Genomic DNA, 18,495 nt, shown 5'->3' with positions numbered 1-18,495 from the left:
TATTTTTTTATGGCTTTCATCTATTACACGAGTAAAGTATTTGCTCTTTATATGCATTTTATTCTGAATCATTTAATTTATATTAAATACATCCATGTTTGTAACTAAAATTGAAAAAGTGTTATATTAATATTTTTACGAAAGAGAGATTGGTAGGTTTTGTATTTAACAAAAATTAAATATTTGAAAGTAAATACAAATCTGTATTTGAGCATAAATATTTGTATTAAATTAAATGTTTGAAAGTAAAATACCCTTAAAAAACCGGTATTTTAAATAGTTACCGGCTCTTTATAGGCAAACACGTATTATTCATTTAAAGTACCGGCTTTTTACAGATATTTTACTTTCAAATATTTAATTTATGATAAATATATCAATATTTATAAGTAAAATTCAAAAAGTGTTACAGTAATATTCTTGCAAAAAGGAAATCGGTAGGTTATTTATTTAATATAAATTAATTTTTTTTTTTAAAAAAGAAATGGCTCATAAAGTATTTTTTTTTTATGACTTTCATCTATTACACGAGTAAAGTATTCGCTCTTTATGTGCATTTTATTCTGAATCATTTAATTTATGTTAAATACATCCATGTTTGTAACTAAAATTGAAAAAGTATTATATTAATATTTTTACAGAAAAGAGATTGGTAGTTTTTGTATTTAACAAAAATTAAATATTTGAAAGTAAATACAAATATGTATTTGAGCATAAATATTTGTATTAAATTAAATATTTGAAAGTAAAATACCTATAAAGAACCCGGTACTTTAAATAGGTAATGCGTATTTGCCTATAAACTATATTTCTTAAAGTTTATTAATTATTAATTAATTTGTAGTATTTTGTCATTCATTGGACATGTAGTACAAATGACAAATTTGGTAAAAAATTCTAATTTCACTCCCTAAAACAATATTTTAATCGTTTGGACTGAATTTGCAAAGGATTAGTAACTTCAGGGGAGGTTAATGTAATTTTTTAAATTATAGGGGAGGTCAGTGTAAATATCAGAAACCTCAGGAGAAGTTTCTGCAATTATCCCATAAATAAAAGAAAGAGGATAGGAGAGTAGGAGTATGAAAGAAAAGAAAGAGTGAAGGGTTTAGGATATACGGTCGAGTTGGGTCTTGAATCTTCCGCTAAATTACAAGGGAGTATTTTCTTGGTTTCATTTCATCAATTTGGCTCTTGTCCTTGCAGTATCTTTACTAGAACACTCTGGAACTTTTCTCATCTGCCCCCGGCTGACTTTTGCATTTTCTGCTCCGAGACCCATTCGCAATCGAGTCACTCAATCAAGTTTGAATTCATTAAATTAAATTTAAATTTAAAAATATTAAATTCATTAATTTGCAAGTCTATTTGCGAGGTCGAGGATATATATATATATAATTATTTTTATTTTAATAATAAAATTATTTTTTTAATATTTTATTATTCATTATTTTTTCGAGTTCGAGCTCTATTCGAATTTGAATCAATTTCGAACTTAATAAAACTAAATCAAGACTCGACTCGACTTGATTCGTTTGCAGTCCTAAGCTGCCCAATTTGCTCTTCAATTTAATCCTCCTTTTGTTGGCTTCGAAGGTTAGCTAGCATCAATTCTTTTTTCCTTTGTTGTGTTTTGTTAATTGTTGGGTGCTTCACAATTACTCCAGTTGTGTTTTGGGAAAAAAAAAAAAAACTTTTTATTAAATGTTACATGCTAGCAACTATTAAATTATTCTGCTTTCTCAAATCATAAATGTATATGTTAGTGGCTATTCCGTCCAAATTTTGCATTAACCTAATGAGATGAGTTACAAGTGTACCACACAGGTTAAACACGAATGGGTAAATTCAGCTAAAAATCTTAAATAGCTATTTAGCCACACAAACAAAATATTGTTTTAGCAAGTCAATTATTTTTTTGTTCAAGTTGGCCACTCAACTCACCAAAATAGTATAATTGCCAATCTTTCATTCAATCTTGCCATTAGATTTATTATTAGTTTCATTTAGTTTTAATAATCTTCAAAATAATTCACAAAAACTTCAGTATATAATTTAGAATTTTTTTATCAAAACTTATGAATCAAAATATATCAAAGGAACTCTTATATATTCTAAATTTTGTTTTTTTATTAATTGAAAAATCTAAAAAACCTTAAAAAATTGTGGAAAACATTGAGAACATAATTAAAGGTTTTGAGCAATGCACAATCTCTTTTATACCTAGATTAGCTAATGTAGAAAGTCATAGGTTAGCACATTTTACAACAAAACTAATTAATGACATAAATTGGGAAAACAACTTCCCAACTTGGCCTGGTAATTAATGCCTTAGTTTTATCGAACTCGAAATCAAATTTGATGAACTGACTATTTTGAAATTCGAATTCGAGTTCGAACTCGAAAAAATAAAAATAATTATTTTATTTTTTTAAAAAGATAAATAAAATAATATTTTTTCTTAATAAATAACAAAATATTAAGAATATATATGTAATTTTATTATTAAAATAAAAATAAAAAATATATATATATACATACTCGAGTTTACGAATCGACTTGCGAGCTAACAAGATTAATATTTTGAGCTTGAGATTGACTGGCCAGCTCGAGTCGAGCTTGACGCGCGAGTGGCTCGATTCATTTGCACACCTTCTTAAAGGGATATGCCAAATCACTTCACTTGGTGTGCATTTTTTACTCAAATAACCTGCATTACAAGCTACATCAGGTTTTCGTATCGGTACACACTGCAGTCTGCTGCAAAAGCACTAGTCTTACCAACCACAAAACGAGCAGGTGATACGTTAAACCTGCCATCTTATGATTTGAAAACATATAAAACAATTTAAACTAATCTTTGCTTTAAACCTGCATACAACAGTACAATTCTACATGTCAAAAAACTTCTGATTTCAAATTGCAAAACACTATAGCAAAGAATGTCATGTTAGCAGCGTATCTTTCCTCTGGATGCCTCCATCAGAGTTCTCACAAATCACTGTCAAAGTAGGCTTTTCATTTGGAGGAGTTTGCTCCAAATGGTCCTGGAGAGGCTCCAGGGAATCTACAATGTCTCGCATCAAAGGGCGTGCTTTTGGGTTGCGATTTAAGGAGTGATAAGCCAACATAGCTGCCTTGTGAACACCTTTTACTGGATATTCTCCTTCTAATCTTGGATCTACAATGCTAAGCAACTTTTTCTTCTCGCGGAGCAAGGGCACTGCCCAATCAGTCAGGTTCTGCTCCCGGGCTGGTCTACATTTGTCCAAAGATTTTCTACCTGTTAGAAGCTCCAGAAGGACTACCCCGAAGCTGTAAACATCACTTCTGGGAGTCAGATGACCTAATACAAAGTCAGAATCAGGGTATAAGCAACAAAAGGAAGGAGGGAAAAAAAAAAAAAAGAACCCGAGATCTCTCACCAACAATCTAGTAGGAATATCAAATGAAACCAACCAAAACCTGATGATGCTATCCTACAATTACAGCAAGTAGTGATCTCGCTGATTACATTTAAAATGGTGCACTTTCTTTAAAGTACATTGCTGGCAAGCGTCAGATGAGTTCCACCAGGATAGGAATAAGAAACTAACCTGTCATAATATATTCTGGTGCAGCATAACCATACGTGCCCATTATGCGAGTAGAAACATGAGATTTATCGCCAACTGGTCCATCTTTTGCCAGGCCAAAATCAGACAGTTTTGGATTGTAGTCCTGTTTGTAAACACGACAAATTACACTCGTAAGCCAAACCAGTCATTAAGACATCAAAAGGTGAACAAGATTTGTATCATCTTCTTACGAATACTAAATTTTGATGACCCCTTTGAAGCATACATCATCTAATTTCAAACAAATGAGGTCACCAGATTGGCAGGCCAAAGTAATGCATTCACACAAGCCATTTCGTGATGATTGTGTTTCAGCAATCCTCAATCAGATTATTCTCAAAAGTGGAAAATTATGCGTCCTTGGCTGTAACAATTTCCACGTAAAAAACCTACTTCTCTGACTTCTACTTGGATAGGGTGGCAGCAATGGTAGTCAGCTGCCGCAGAATTGGCAAACAAGGACAACCAAAATAACTGACAATGATCCAAATAGTGATCAATCGAGAAGCACCAGATTACATCTTTTTGTTGACTTCTCAAGAAATGAATCAATGCAGTTACATTACTCTATACAATCGGCCTAACTTAGCTGCATCATAACATTTGTATTTTCGCCGTCAACAAGCATATGCTTAACTCAAGAAAAGTTGAGAAACAAGTGAAGGTATTTTGATAACTAACCAGATCTAATAGAATATTAGATGTTTTAAAGTCGCGGTAGATGACAGGTTTCTCAGCTTCATGCAGGAAAGCAAGTCCTTTTGCTGCACCAAATGCAATCTTCATTCTAGTAGACCAAGAAAGAGGAAGCAAGACTCCTGTAACAGTAGGAAACTACAATGGGTATTTGAGCAGCAGAATGTGCAGGAAGAGAAATGCAAATCAAAGGAAACTTGAATCAGGCATATCGACTCTGAAACTTTCAAGTACATATTTGAGCAGACAACTTCGTAGAACCTGCTTGTTTAATCACGGCATACTGCTTACCCAAAATGATCAGACAACAGTTGGAGAATTCATTACTCATCATCATGACAACCAGAAAATACTCATCTAAGGATCAATCCTCCCATTTTCTTATATCCTCCAGAGGCCTGGAGACAGACTGCTGGATGTATAAACTTGAGTCATTGAATGCGTTAAAGCTATTCTGCTGTAATCGGAACTGTATTAATGAAAAGTTTGTTGCATTAGGGTGTCAGTAACCTAGGACTTTGAAAGTGTTTCAGAATTATGCTAAAATTTCTCTAGAGGTATCAAACGAAGAGAATGTAACCCACAACAAAAAGTCTAAATTAACTCTTTTATTATTGTATGAATTATCTATATTTAACAATCATTCTCCAAAAACATCATTTTCTTTCAGAAAGGCTATGATATGCCAGGGGAACCAGCACGCTAAAGGAGCACCATATGATTTAATTGGTACCACAATGGGTGGACATACTTTACTTCAAAATGGCTGTGCAACTGAGGCCCTCTCCGATCAATAATCAGGAGTAGCTCACTCAAACTTGAGACTAGTTCCCCTATAACAAGAATGTGGCATTGGGGATATGATATCATAAAGCTACCAAAAGTGATGGCAAAGAAGGCAGGGAGCGTCAATGCACAATAGCATGTCTAAACTTCTTATTCAACATTTTGAAGAATCTTTCCTTCTTTTTGCTTTGGACAAGACTACTATGAAATACTTACTGGAGAATAGATTATTTTCTACACTTCCCCGAGGCATATACTCATACACTAGCACCCTGTGCTCATCTTCGCAGCAGTAGCCAATAAGTTTCACCAAATTTGGATGAGAAAGCTGCCCCAAGAATACGACTTCAGCCTGAAAAGCACAAACCACTCCAATAATTATTGGAAATGTTACTTGCACATATAAAGAGGTAGAGTAAATCACTATTGACAATTTGAAGAGTTACCAGCCATTCCCTGTGACCTTGAAAACTGTTATCCCCATCATGAACCTTAACAGCAACTGGAATTGGCCGAAGTCCTTTCTTTAGATCTTCAGCTATGAAACCTTTGAACACGCTTCCAAATCCACCTCCACCCAGCATGTGATCTTGTCTAAAGTTGTCAGTGATGGTTTTTAGTTCATCGAATGTGAATACAATCAATGGGTTTGCAGATGAACTACGACGCAGGTCTTCTACTTCTTCAGGATTTGATGGTAGCTTTCTGTCATCCTTCCTTACCATTCCTGATGGGCTATCCTTGGAAGACTCTGAAGAGGAGCATGAAAAGACAAATCTGTTTACCAATATGTCCAATGCTACAAGGAGAAGTCTTGAGAAAAACTAAAGTGACCTCAACAATACACTTGGAGAAGTGTACAAGCTAAGTTTAAATTGGTGAGTCAGTGTAATAGATAAAACAGAATGCATAATATAACGTTGTACTACATGATGGGGCTAAAACTTGCTGTGTAGAAAAATGGAGCGTGTGCAAGGCGACTGGAACAAATTTAGATGCCTAGAGGTCGTTTTCTTTAACTCATACCAGCAATTCATTTGGACAATAGGCAATTAATATAAGGGCTTTCCTGCGTAAAGGAGGAATTTTGGGGTACAACTATTGGAAAACATGTAATTTGCCTATAAAAGGATATACATCCAGACAAGATTCTTTCCTGGCTCAGTACTTAAATCTTGACTGACCCAAATTTGTTACCATATTGTGGTTGAAATTAGTTGCAAAAAGAGAAAGTGACTCCTAAAATTACTTACCGGCATTTGCCATGTTACAAGACCGAAGAAAGAAGACTTCACTTACAAATTTCGACATCCAACTACAGGTACAGTGCAGCAATTTTGGAATACAGGTAACTCTTATGTAGCTAATTTGGGTGAGGAAAGAACGACCAATCCAGACACTGATGAACAAATGGCCATTCTTTAGTTTTTAAATGGGAAGCTGGAACAATTTGAAAAAACCTCTCTTTCTGAAAAGGACCCCAGATCATGGGAAAATAAGAAGATCTGTTGCAAACTAAAAGGATTAGCACCCTGCAACTTTATCAAGAACCTCCACCTTCTCATTCAGAGAACTTTTAGCATATCCTTTATTTCTTCATTATGTCTTTCCAACTCACGTGTCGTTTACTATGAAAAAGAACACACAACTTCCCAACCTAAAGCAGCAAGTGGAAAACCTGAGTTGAAGTATAGGGATCCTGGAAAAGTTTTTCTACATTTTCTAGGAAATATTATAGCTAAAGAACATAATCCAAATATCAGCAACGACGGAGAAGAAGAAAGCCAAACCTGACTTTGCATTAGAAGAAACTCTGTAGATTGAAGGCTCCCACCTTCTGCCAAACCACCAGCAGTTTCCCATATTACGATGTGATGATACACCCACTAAATGCCAAGCAGAAGCCACCACCCAACAAAACGCCGCTCTCCACTTACTCACTCATGCAAGGAAACAAAACAACAACAACAACAACAACACCCCCTCACCAAAAGTACTCCAGAGTTATTATCAGACCCGCCCCAAAAAAATTTTTTTTAAAAAAAGACAGAACAAAAAAAGCACTAAAACAAACAAGACATCCTCAAAATGAGAAATTAGGAGTAATGGCCAAAAGTTAAGGTCTTGCTGAATGCTGTTTGTGTTTGTGATGACTGTGCAGTGATAATCGTCTCTAGTTATTCCATTTGGGCTGAAGGCAATGATGCTGATGGGGTCTGAATTGTTGAGGTGGGTTGGACTTGGTTGCCTGCCTGGCTTAGGCTAGAGTGATTACTGTATTCTTGTTTTGAAGCCGTTGGTGTGCTGAGTACTTTTCAATTTTCAGTTGGACTCCTCTACTGGGAGTGGGAGGTTAGTGCGCCCCTGCAGCATTTTCCATCCCCACCAATCAATCCTTTTCCATCATTCTCCTCCTACTCTTCTTTTTCTTGCTGTCTCTCTCTCTCTTCTTTTCACTTGTTAGCGTGCGCCCTGTCCCTTTTATCCTCGTTGTCACGCCTCTTTGACTCCCCAAAGTTGCCATCTCTACTGGTACTATTATAGGTACTTTGTACTTTTTAGCATATGCAGCCACCTTACCTGCCATTTCATACTTCTTCTTCTTCTCATGTATTAATCATTAATGATGAGTCTAGGTACACATACCATCTTCTCATGTATTAGGTAATTGTAGTAATAGTTTCCATTATTACTGCTATTCAAGGGGCCATCTTTAAATAGCTCTGCAGGTGCATGAACATGCTACCATTATTTAGGGATGTAAAGTTGGAGGACATCTTCTTCGAAAGTCTCTAAAGATTATCAAGCATGTCAAAGATTTGACCACTTGAGAATGTGACAAAGGGCGTCCCTGGAGTCTTCTGGCAAGTTGAAATTGCAAAACATTTTTTTATGTTTTTCTTAAATCAAAACTTTTGGGACACCTCTTGGTTGAATTGACAGCGCTCAAGATTCACACCCCTGATCTGCTATGAACAGGGGGGAAACAAGCCCAGAAACCTGTTAAATTTCACTGGCATGTTTAAATATTTAATATGACCATGTGTAGCGTTGACTAGCGTCTGGTATGATGTTTACCCTGAACCTGGAGGGACAAAGATTGATACTTTGATTGATTAATGGTCCATTATCTCTTTGATAATATATACCCTTTCCTGCAGTGACAAGTATTGTGTGTGCACTGGATTGATTGGTGCCAAGACTTAATGGTCCATTATCTCTTTGATACTTGATTTTCAATTGAATTTGTCCACCCACTTCCCTGATGAATCCCAGTCAAGGAGTAATATGTTCACACAGTCACTCATCACTGACATGACTCATTAAACAATCATCCTCAGGACTGGCAACTGAGTGAACAGGGTCCGTGGTAATTAACCACTTCTTGAAGATAAATGCAACTTTGGAGCTTCTTCGGATATAATTGGCTACAAGAAATCAAAGTTCATCATTTGTGTGAACAGGGAAGAGCAGCATTGAGTATAATTTCAGGCGGTCTGCGCTGATAAGAGGAAGTGGCATACAAAACTTAGTGCATGCTCCTTAAGTTGGCCGACTTCTTAATCACAAAAAACGTGCACAATGTTCGTTTTATATTATTAACTTCATTCATTCTTAGGTCTTAGCTGAAAAACTTGCTAATGTATATAGAGAATGCCAAATCACAACACGTATGGCACAAAGACTTTCTACTTCTTCAACAGTTGACTTCAAATGGAAATCGTTTTTTACTGCAACTGCATAAATCATGTTGCTTTGCATAGACAGCCCTGGGGGCCTATTTAGCAGCCCCCTCCTTTTCTAGGTCCAGTTTGATTGGAATAAAGTTGTGGCTTATCCCAAAGATGGCTACAAATAGAGAGTGTGCACAGTGGAAACCTGAGCTCAGTGTCCCACTTGATGATCACTGATAAGCTTCTAATTCTCTTTCTTCCGACAGGCTCTAGGAAGTATCCCAGGTTAAGATTCAATTCGAGAAATCCATGGTGCAAGATGTGTGTGTGGTGGGGCTTTGCTGATGCAGGTAAGGTCCCCTCTTGTTTTACATTCTAGCCCTGGAAAGACCCACAGACAGCCTAATTCCCAACTTACAATTTATCATATGCCAAATACAAAACGTAAGTAAAGACACTGAAATTCTCTAGTTTTATCTTGAGGCAATAGTTTTTGCCATACTCAAAGTTTCACTGACAAATTCCAATCTTGGTGTAAACTAGTGCAACGACTTGTGTTGTCAGCGATTTTCTAGTTCTCAATCAGGGAGACGCAAGACGGTATCCCGGCAATGAGCAAATAGGCATATGTCTCCTCAACAACTACCTTGCGAATGTGGATAATCCATCATAAACAGCAAGTTTTGGCTTGGATAATCCATCATAAACAGCAAATTTCTAGCCAAAACGCTCAACCTATATTAACAGTTCAGACTACACAAAGTTGGCCATTTTCATACCATGTATGACATGGCAACTTAACCAATACATTAGAATTGAATGCAAAATAGATGAAGTGCTTACAGATTTTGCTCCAAAGTACTCATAGGTGACCTAGAAGACTTAGAAATGCAAGATAAAGTTGCTAATTAGATGCCCATGAGAAGGATGACGTTTCGGCATCTCTCATTCCGTTCATGCTGAATGTACCTACATTTCATCACTCAAGTGTATTTCCTGTCCTTTAACTAGGTCTGATAACTCACGTTGTATCACAGCTACTGGCAACATTATTTACTTCTTTATAAAGAAGGCCCTCAGTAACTCTTGTGATTAGTTGATTGTCTAGAACGATGTTTTTCCTTACCAACAGTTTGAATATCTGGAAAAAGACGAGAGAAACAAATGTAAGCAAAAAATTTATCTTTTAACCGGTAACTGTTAGCTCTGTTAAACACAGCAAGCAACAAATACAACATTGAGAAATGAAAATAAAGGAACAAACACAGTGGAATATCATTCGAAATTCAAGAATGGCTATGCCAGTAACCAAAAATTGGATTCTCGAATGAGGCAGTTTTTTCCATATATTCAGATAGTGGGATACTACTCGTACAAATGCATGCAAAGCTACTGTTTTGTATCATTAGCAAATTGTCAAGAGTTCCAAATTTCCAAGGAGCTTCATGCTTTGGTCCAACACTTGTAGAGATTTGTCTTTCTTTCTGCTAACTATCCAGATTGGCCATACATGCATATTTGGAACTCAATATATTCAATTAGTTCTGCATCTACAGTGTAATATACCATCCTGAAGTATGAATTAAATTTCATTGTCCATCCCAACCATGAATGATATGCTGATTACTACCAGAAACCCTAGATGATGCACTTGAAATCACCACTGATCCAAGCAAACTTACTGCTTCAGTACAATTAAATTTCAGTGAAATTGAAGTCATGAAGCACAAATATGCAATCATATTGAGATGAAAGGAATCAAATACCTTACCAAGCTTGTATCAAAAGTTCATTTGCAAGGTTTAATGATGGGAAGTTTGTTTGGAAGGTAGAATTTTACGTGATTCGAAAGTCTAATGTCCTTATGATAATTCTGCAATTACACAACAGAATTGAGCTCAATTTACGTAACGTATAGAAGAAAGATCATACTAGCTAGGCAATGATTAACCTAGTATGAATTAAAAGAATTTTTGCATCAATTCCTGTATATGTGGTGTAGTTGCAATAGGTACTACATGAGTTACCTATGCCTACGAAGGTTGAGACCTTCCCTGATACTTGTAGTTTAGAAGTATCTTCAAAGATCAATGCTAAATTCACAAGACGTCTAGGGGTAGCTCTACGAATGTATAAATATGAAATGAAAGGAATAAGTTATTCATCAAATGAGATTCTTTTGATTGCTTATTGAAACCGAAAGCTTGTATAGCTTGGATAGCTATAGGTTTTCAGGCATTCATCACTTGATAGATGTGTTTATGCAGGCTAACATAGAACTCTGTGTAATTGGTGTATGCCTAGAAGTTGTTTCTTTGTCTAGCATTCCCCAGTAGAATGTATTGGAAGGTAGGTAATAGACTACTTAACATCCCTATGGCCTCAACCAGGTAGATACCGCTTGTATATGCATGGTGTTTGCAAAAGAAAATAAAGCATTGCCAAGTCCTTTTTTCCTTGACAGAGTCATTTACATGTTATTTCCAATCCATTGTTGAGTAACATTTACTATGGAAATTAGCTAACAAACAAATTAGGTAGCAGTAACTGAATTATGTCACCTCACAGTCAGTATTCTTAGTCGTATGTGATTTCTAATGTCTTGCACCCCGCCTGAACAAATTGTGTGACAGATACTGAAAAAAGAGTCCATATCTATGCATGAAAAAAACCTAGCATCAGAAAGCATTCTATTGACCTGTTGATTAAGATCTTCCAAAAGCCATGTAGTCCATCTATGTACTTAATAATGGACCAAAGTTAGCCAAGTTATCAAGTTTATAAGCAAAACAATACCGAAAAATTTTTTTACAGTAAAGAATGATGAGGCTGACATGGTACTTCCTTTTAAGGTATTCATATTGTCCATAGTGGAGCTCTATGAAATTGTTCTCTTTTCTGAAATACGGTGAGGCTAGGCTCTATAATACCATGTCTATAGATGCAAGAAGAGAGAGAACCAAAAGGAGGGAAAGGACATTTCCATCTTTTCAACTATATATCTTAAGAAAAAAAAAAATCATAATACTACAATAGAGGTGCATCAGTATTCCTGCAGCCTTGAAAATCCTTCAAAGGCACGCACTGACGTAACAATCTTTCCTTTAGCAACCATGTATACGAGTCATAGTCTCATAGAGATGAACCTTTTCTACCCTATTTATTCCCAACCTCACATGTGATTCTCCACTAGGAACAATGTCTCATGCTTTTCAGCGCTCTTGGGGCCTATCCCTCTCACTTTCACTCTATTTAATTTCTTCAGTGTCTACTTCTCATGTAACATTCATTATAAAAAGTTTTTAACTTTTTCCAAGCCTCTTCCTGCAATGATCAGTCTCATCCTTATTTTTCCTTCTTGTTGTCACAGGTTTACATAGTCTATTTAGGGCACAATCAGAATAAAGCTCCTGATCTCACTTCAAAACATCATCTCCAACTTCTTAGCACTGTGTTTACAAGGTAAATGAGTATATCATCATCAATATTTCTCCAGGAAGAATTAATACGTAGTTCTTCGAGTCGTAGATCGTAGTTTTTTACGCATCTATGTTTGCTTTATAAATTTTACCATGTACAGCAAAAAAGACGCGAAGCAAGCCATGCTGTATAGCTACAAGCATGGATTCTCAGGTTTTTCAGCAACACTAAATTCAACACAAGCACAGGTCCTATCAAGTAAGTAGCTTGCAGCTAAGTGTCTGCTTCAGTGAGGATTGTGGCTGTAAAAGCCTTAAGGAGGTTCAATACATAAGTAACTAATTCCAAAGAAATCATTGCAGATACAAAGGGAGTGATATCAATTTTCAAAAGCAAGACAGTACATTTGCATACGACCAGGAGCTGGGATTTTCTTGGTCTTAGCATGGACTACAGTACTGAAAAGGCAACTCCAATGTGGCAGCAAGCCTATGGTGGTGACGTAATCGTTGGAGTTTTTGATACAGGTGGTCCTTAAATTTGATTACACGACCCACTTAAATCAGAGAGATTCTCAGGATATTCATTTCAGACCTACTTAATTCTGAGTATGCGAACATAATGCAATAATGTTTCAGGTGGGTGGAACCAGGTAAAGAAGATTGACGCATGTAAAAGGAAAACAGGCCTATAAATCATGTAATTGGAAAATATTTAACATAATTACAGTTAGTTATTAATTGACACTGGAGGAGACTTAGCAAATTCATTAACGAAAAGAAAATTTGTCAGTCTCCTTTGAGGGGCCGGTTTTACTAATCAATTATTAGGATCGAAAACAGTCAAGGATAGTATAAACCCAAATGTATTGATTGATTGATGTGGAACATCAGTCTGTCAAAATCTTCAACTTTTGCAACAAAATGTTCATGTAGAAAAGAATTGCTACTACTAGGAAAAGAATAGCAAGATTAAACGAGTACAGGAGTATGGTGAAGTAGTGGATTTTGGTAGAATTAGTGGTCCTACGCTAGTTTATCCAAACAGGATACAACCATGCACTAACTGGGCATTAAAAATTCATTCATGCATGGTTCATGATTTATAATTGCCAATGCGGCGGCGGCTGGGGCTGCGGCATGCAGGTATATGGGCAGAGTCACATAGTTTCCGGGAAGAACCAGGGATGGGACCTGTTCCTGCATCGTGGAAAGGTAAATGTGTATCCGGCGAGCACTTCGACCCGGCCACAGCTTGTAACCGCAAGCTCATCGGGGCAACCTACTACCTCGGAGGATTCGAGCGCCGTTATGGGAAATTGAACAAGACCCGCAACCTGGAATACGAATCCCCTCTGGACGCGGTTGGCCACGGCACCCACGTAGCTTCCACCGCAGTGGGGTCGGTGGTGAAAAACGCCAGCTTCTTGGGTGGTTTTGGACAGGGAACGGGGAGGGGTGGCGCCCCCAGGGCGCGGCTGGCCGTCTACAAAGTCTGCTGGAACGTGAATTTGGAGGGGAGATGCACAGAAGCGGATATTATGGCGGCCTTCGACAAGGCATTGCACGATGGGGTGAACGTGATATCGGGATCGTTCGGGCTAAGGCCACCCCTGAGAGCCTTCTTCGCAACGGCGGCTTCAATCGGATCCTTCCACGCCATGCAAATGGGAGTGAGCGTGGTGTTCTCGGCGGGCAACAGCGGTCCGGACCCGTCTCTGGTGGAGAACGTGTTCCCCTGGTCCATCTCCGTAGCTGCTTCAACTATTGATCGAAGTTTTCCAACTCGGATTGTTTTGGACTGCGCACTTTCTTTTCTGGTAATTTATTCGTTCTCCTGACAAACGATTTCTAACTTTACTGCTCAGAGCTTTCCAGTTTCCTCCTCCATATTCTTTTCAGAACAAAAAAAAAAAAAAGAATACCATTTTGTAGACAAACGTACTTAGCCCAAGACGATGAGGATCTAGTGGTCTCACTGTTCAGAAGAACAGTTACAACCAAGATTCTATCATACTGCTATTACAACCCCGTAGTGGGAACTTAAATGAATGTCTGTCTAGACTCTAGAATCTTAGGGTAGTGATGGATAGTGATATAAAAAGGATAGATTCGGGGCTCCTCCAAGTGTAACAGACCTTTTCTTTCTTTCTTTTTTTTTTCACTAATTTTAGTAGCAGTGAAACTACAAATTCTTTCTTTTTTGTGTAAGAAAAAGTTTGTGCGAGTTGAGTTGGCTCCTATCACCACCACCACGGATTATAGATTGATTACAAAAATTCTTATAGATCGACACCATTATAGATCGCGATTTTCACACATTGACAATGATATCAAAGGCTGGTGGCCAAAGACTTGGTGGGGTGGGAAGCAAGGGTTTAGATCTTGTCTTCCATCAATTGTCACATCATATGGTTCTCTAAAAAATCCAAATAGATGTGTAATGCACCTGTCTGATCCGATAATGGTTCAATTTCCATCGACGCTTCTATTGGTCCAGTTGAGCCCCCCTTAGAATAAGTTAGAGTAAGAAGTAGGAATAGGTGTAGGTGTAAAATAGATTATTACTGACTGTCGAAAAAAAAAAAAGACAATGATATTCAAATACACACGATCTTTTATAAGAAAAAGTGATTCGTTCTTACCAATTGAACCAACTTGCATTGGTCAGTTACAAGTGTTTAATGTTGGCTCTCATTGTCCTACTCCCCTGCCCAACGAGTTATTTCAGACTTGTTAATGTAATCCTTGTTTTTTTTAACAAATTATACGAATATACTATGCAAAATCTTGTAAAAATAACAGAATTCTACATTGGAAAGACAGAGACCCGTATGCCATATCCGTGTTGAGGAGGAGGAGGTTGCCTATTTATTCCATCATCATTTAATTTATGAGCCTAATTTTTATTAATATATGTATGTATGTGCAGGGTGAAGGCTTCGTGGCCCATCCAATAACAGCAATATTGTCCAACGCCAGCAATTATTTTTCCAGTGGGTAGGGTAACATATACGATATATCCATCCCTCCCTCCTACAAAAGCCTAAAACTTGGAGCTTGCCAGCTTGCTAGTATTTTTTTTTTTTTTTGCTTTCTGCAGGAACCTCAAACACAATTTTCTCACTTTGCCCTCATTGTCTAATTGTATTCTTCCAGCATGGTGAATTTATTGGCATTATTATTATGGTTGATTTCAATGACAGGGTTTGCAGAACAGAGAGCGTTAAAAATGTAACAGCAAAAGCAGATGGAAAGATAATCCTATGCTTCTCGAGCGTGGGATCAGTAAGGAGGGAAGAGGCGGAGGCAGCAGCAAGAAATAGAAGTGCAGCAGGGCTCATCTTTGTGGAGCCTTTGAGTAGGCCGTTCCCTGATATTACCATTCTCCCTCTGCTGCTCCTTGACATCATTCAAGGCACCAAAATGGCTCAATATCTGTCTCGGTCGATAGAGTGAGCTCCTGTTAATTTTCTCCATCTTATACTAATGATTTACTACTACTACTACTAGTACATTATCTATATCTTTCTTGAGCACTAATATTTGGTAATTATGAAGCATCTATACATACCATGGTATTAAGATTAATTTCTGGACCTGACTGCGTATGGTGTTTTCCATCGACATGCATGCGAAGTAGTCGTCCTCCCACAATACAGATATTTCCCAGTAAAACGGTTCTGAAAAGGGCTCCAGCACCCATAGTCGCGGACTTCTCTTCTAGAGGGCCAAGTTCTATCTCCCCTGATTTTCTCAAGGTACTAGCAACCTCCCAATCCATCCAACTGTATATAATATACGTACTACTCTGATCATGAGCGTGTAATTGTTACAATTAATGTATTGGCCAATAAAACAGCCAGACATAAGCGCTCCAGGAATCAACATATTGGCAGCATGGCCTCCAATGTCTCCTCCAACTCCGACTCTAGATGACCGGCGTTCCGTTGATTGGAATTTCCAATCTGGGACTTCTATGTCATGTCCTCACGTGTCAGGTGTTGTTGCTCTTCTTAAATCTGCTCATCCTGACTGGTCTCCTGCTGCAATTCGATCTGCTCTCATGACTACTGGTATTTACACTTATCACTTAATAACATGCTATGATGCCACAGGATAACTAACTAAATTTTTGCTTATTCAGTTGAATCATATTTTGTGGTGTTATTTTTCTTGTTTATATGGATCAGTAACTCTTGATAATGCATTGCACTCGTAGCATACACCACTGACACATCAAATGATCAAATTCTTGCCGTTGGATCAATCAAAGCATCTGATCCTTTCGACATTGGTGCTGGCCACATAAATCCACTCAGAGCAATGGACCCGGGGCTGGTTTACGAAATGAAGCCAGAAGACTACCTCGTCTTTCTTTGTAACATTGGCTACACCGAGGATCAGATCAGGAGCTTGGTTCTTCATGACATGAATCGTACAAAGACATTCTGCTTCCCCAGTTCCAGTTCAACAACAGGAGGAGGCAGAGGTAGAGGTAGAACAAGCAATGCCAACCTAAACTACCCATCCATCACAGTTCTGAATCTACAGAGGACCACCACGATTACAAGGAAAGTCCGTAACGTGGGTGGTTGGGGGAAGATAGCAGTTTACTTTGTGAGGGTGGTGAATCCTCAGGGGGTGGATGTGGTGGTGTGGCCTAAGCTCTTGATTTTCTCACCTTTTAAGCAAGAACGTACATTTTATGTCACCCTCATACCCAACAAGATATCCCAAGGCAGATTTGATTTCGGGGAGATTGTTTGGTCCGACGGATTTCATCACGTTAGGAGCCCGCTGGTTGTCCTTGTTAACACTGCTACCACCGCAGCTACTGCTACGATGGATACTGCTGTTGGAGGCCATGGATTTCAAGCTATTGCCAACATTTAGACTCCTTTCACATTCATTATTTGTTGTTGCTGTTGTTGTTGTATATCCAACCACATTAATGTTGTTGTTGTTGTTGAATTCCATAAAGACATTCTCTGGATTTCCGATATCATGTTCCTTGTTGGGATAAAAGAACATAATGACGTGCTGCTTAATTAATGAAAGAAGTACTCCAGCAGTAGATTACAACCATGGTGGGTTCCAGTTGGGATCCTCTATGCCACTACTCGGTGCCAAATCTAGTACCAATTCCACTTATCACGTGATAGTAGAAGAAATTTAAATAAACAATACATGACAAATTAAATAAATAGGACATTTGGCATAAATATAGAAGTGGCACTGAATTGCCATTGGAAAAGTGGCACTGAGGATCCCGTGTGGGTTCCAAGTCGCGGTCTGGCCTGGACCGATCCATATCGGTCTCAGCATATTGATCACGATTTCGATAAAACGTAAATTTTGAAACATTTAATATTCTAAAATTGTGAATAATATTCAAAAATATGCTTAACAAAAATAATAAAAAAATTAGCAAAAGAAAATCTATAAAATATAAATTTGCAAGTTGATTCGGAATAATTCGGGTTGACTCGACCGAGACTATCCGCATCAGAGACTTTTTGCCCGAGTTCTCGGCGAGTCAAATATTTCGGAATCATCTTGTCTCGGTATCGTATCAAAGGGATCCGTTCCAGCGATGATTTGGCCAAGTCGTCTCGACCTCGGCCGAGACTTTGAACCATGTTACCAACCTAACCACTCTTATTTGTTTAGAGAGGGTAGGGATGGCAACGGGGCGGGGTTGGGGCGGGGGATGGGGGAGCCGGGGTTGGGGCGGGGGACCCCTCCCCCTCCCCCGCCCCGTTGCCTACAAACTCCCCCCACCCCCGCCCCGTCCCCCGCCTCCCACTCCCCCTGCCCTGCGGGGTTAATAAAATTTTCTTCGCGGAGTTAATAAAATTTTATTATAGTTAAATTTTAATAAATAATTAAGTACTAAAATATCAACACATCATCAAATTATTATTCATTTTAATTTTACAATTGAAACTCATAAAAACAATCAAACAAAAGTTATTTGAATACAATCCAACATGATGAAATAAATACAACTAAAATAGTTAAGTTTTCACTTTTGCTACAAATACAATTACTAATTCATTATTGTGTTTGTGCTTTTTTTTTGAGAAAAAAATGTTATTCTATTAAGTGTAATTAGAAATTTAGTATAAATGTATTAGTAAATTTAGTATAACTAATTAATAAATTCTATTAGTAGACATGTCTAATTATTCGTATAATTGATAATATCAATTATATTACATACACTAATATACATTATATAATACATCTAACTAATAATATCATTATCATAAGTTTATAACTAATTAAATTACATATTAT

At 37.4% G+C, this 18,495-nt stretch overlaps 2 protein-coding genes across 3 annotated transcripts; one reads left to right on the top strand and one right to left on the bottom strand.

Moving 5' to 3' along the window:
• Positions 1-2,673: 2,673 nt before the first annotated feature.
• Positions 2,674-7,018, bottom strand: LOC113749141 (probable serine/threonine-protein kinase PBL16). Of its 2 annotated transcripts, none has more exons than XM_027292842.1 (6): positions 6,890-7,018; positions 5,546-5,850; positions 5,316-5,451; positions 4,299-4,435; positions 3,597-3,720; positions 2,674-3,346 (listed from the first exon to the last, which is right to left on the bottom strand). In XM_027292842.1, the coding sequence occupies exons 1-6, from the start codon at positions 6,960-6,962 to the stop codon at positions 2,946-2,948; spliced, it is 1,176 nt and encodes a 391-aa protein (XP_027148643.1). In that variant the 5' UTR covers positions 6,963-7,018; the 3' UTR covers positions 2,674-2,945. The 2 variants fall into 2 exon arrangements, with proteins under 2 accessions (XP_027148643.1, XP_027148715.1); XM_027292914.1 differs by lacking the exon at positions 6,890-7,018 and adding an exon at positions 6,399-6,428.
• A 4,589-nt stretch (positions 7,019-11,607) lies between these two features.
• Positions 11,608-17,088, top strand: LOC113759603 (subtilisin-like protease SBT3.18). The gene is made up of 11 exons (XM_027302184.1): positions 11,608-11,625; positions 12,144-12,235; positions 12,354-12,451; positions 12,556-12,720; positions 13,339-14,012; positions 15,125-15,192; positions 15,399-15,638; positions 15,836-15,953; positions 16,055-16,268; positions 16,415-16,660; positions 16,691-17,088. The coding sequence occupies exons 1-11, from the start codon at positions 11,608-11,610 to the stop codon at positions 17,086-17,088; spliced, it is 2,331 nt and encodes a 776-aa protein (XP_027157985.1).
• The last annotated feature ends 1,407 nt before the right edge of the window (positions 17,089-18,495 follow it).

Source organism: Coffea eugenioides, chromosome 1 (assembly GCF_003713205.1).
Source record: "Coffea eugenioides isolate CCC68of chromosome 1, Ceug_1.0, whole genome shotgun sequence".
Lineage (NCBI taxonomy): Eukaryota > Viridiplantae > Streptophyta > Magnoliopsida > Gentianales > Rubiaceae > Coffea > Coffea eugenioides.
Note: the sequence above shows the minus strand (reverse complement) of the source record. Positions and strands in the feature narration are given on the sequence as shown.

Bases quoted from the DNA above. Each gene is read 5' to 3' on its own strand.
- LOC113749141 (XM_027292842.1), bottom strand. From the start codon at position 6,962: ATGGGAAACTGCTGGTGGTTTGGCAGAAGGTGGGAGCCTTCAATCTAC. The intron at 5,452-5,545 runs GTAACTCTTCAA...TGTGCTTTTCAG, and splicing joins AAGGTCACAGGGAATGGCTG to GCTGAAGTCGTATTCTTGGG. The intron at 4,436-5,315 runs GTAAGTATTTCA...CTACTGTTACAG, and splicing joins AGAAAATAATCTATTCTCCA to GAGTCTTGCTTCCTCTTTCT.
- LOC113759603 (XM_027302184.1), top strand. The intron at 12,452-12,555 runs GTAAGTAGCTTG...AAATCATTGCAG, and splicing joins ACAAGCACAGGTCCTATCAA to ATACAAAGGGAGTGATATCA. The intron at 16,661-16,690 runs GTTCAACAACAG...GCAGAGGTAGAG, and splicing joins ATTCTGCTTCCCCAGTTCCA to GTAGAACAAGCAATGCCAAC.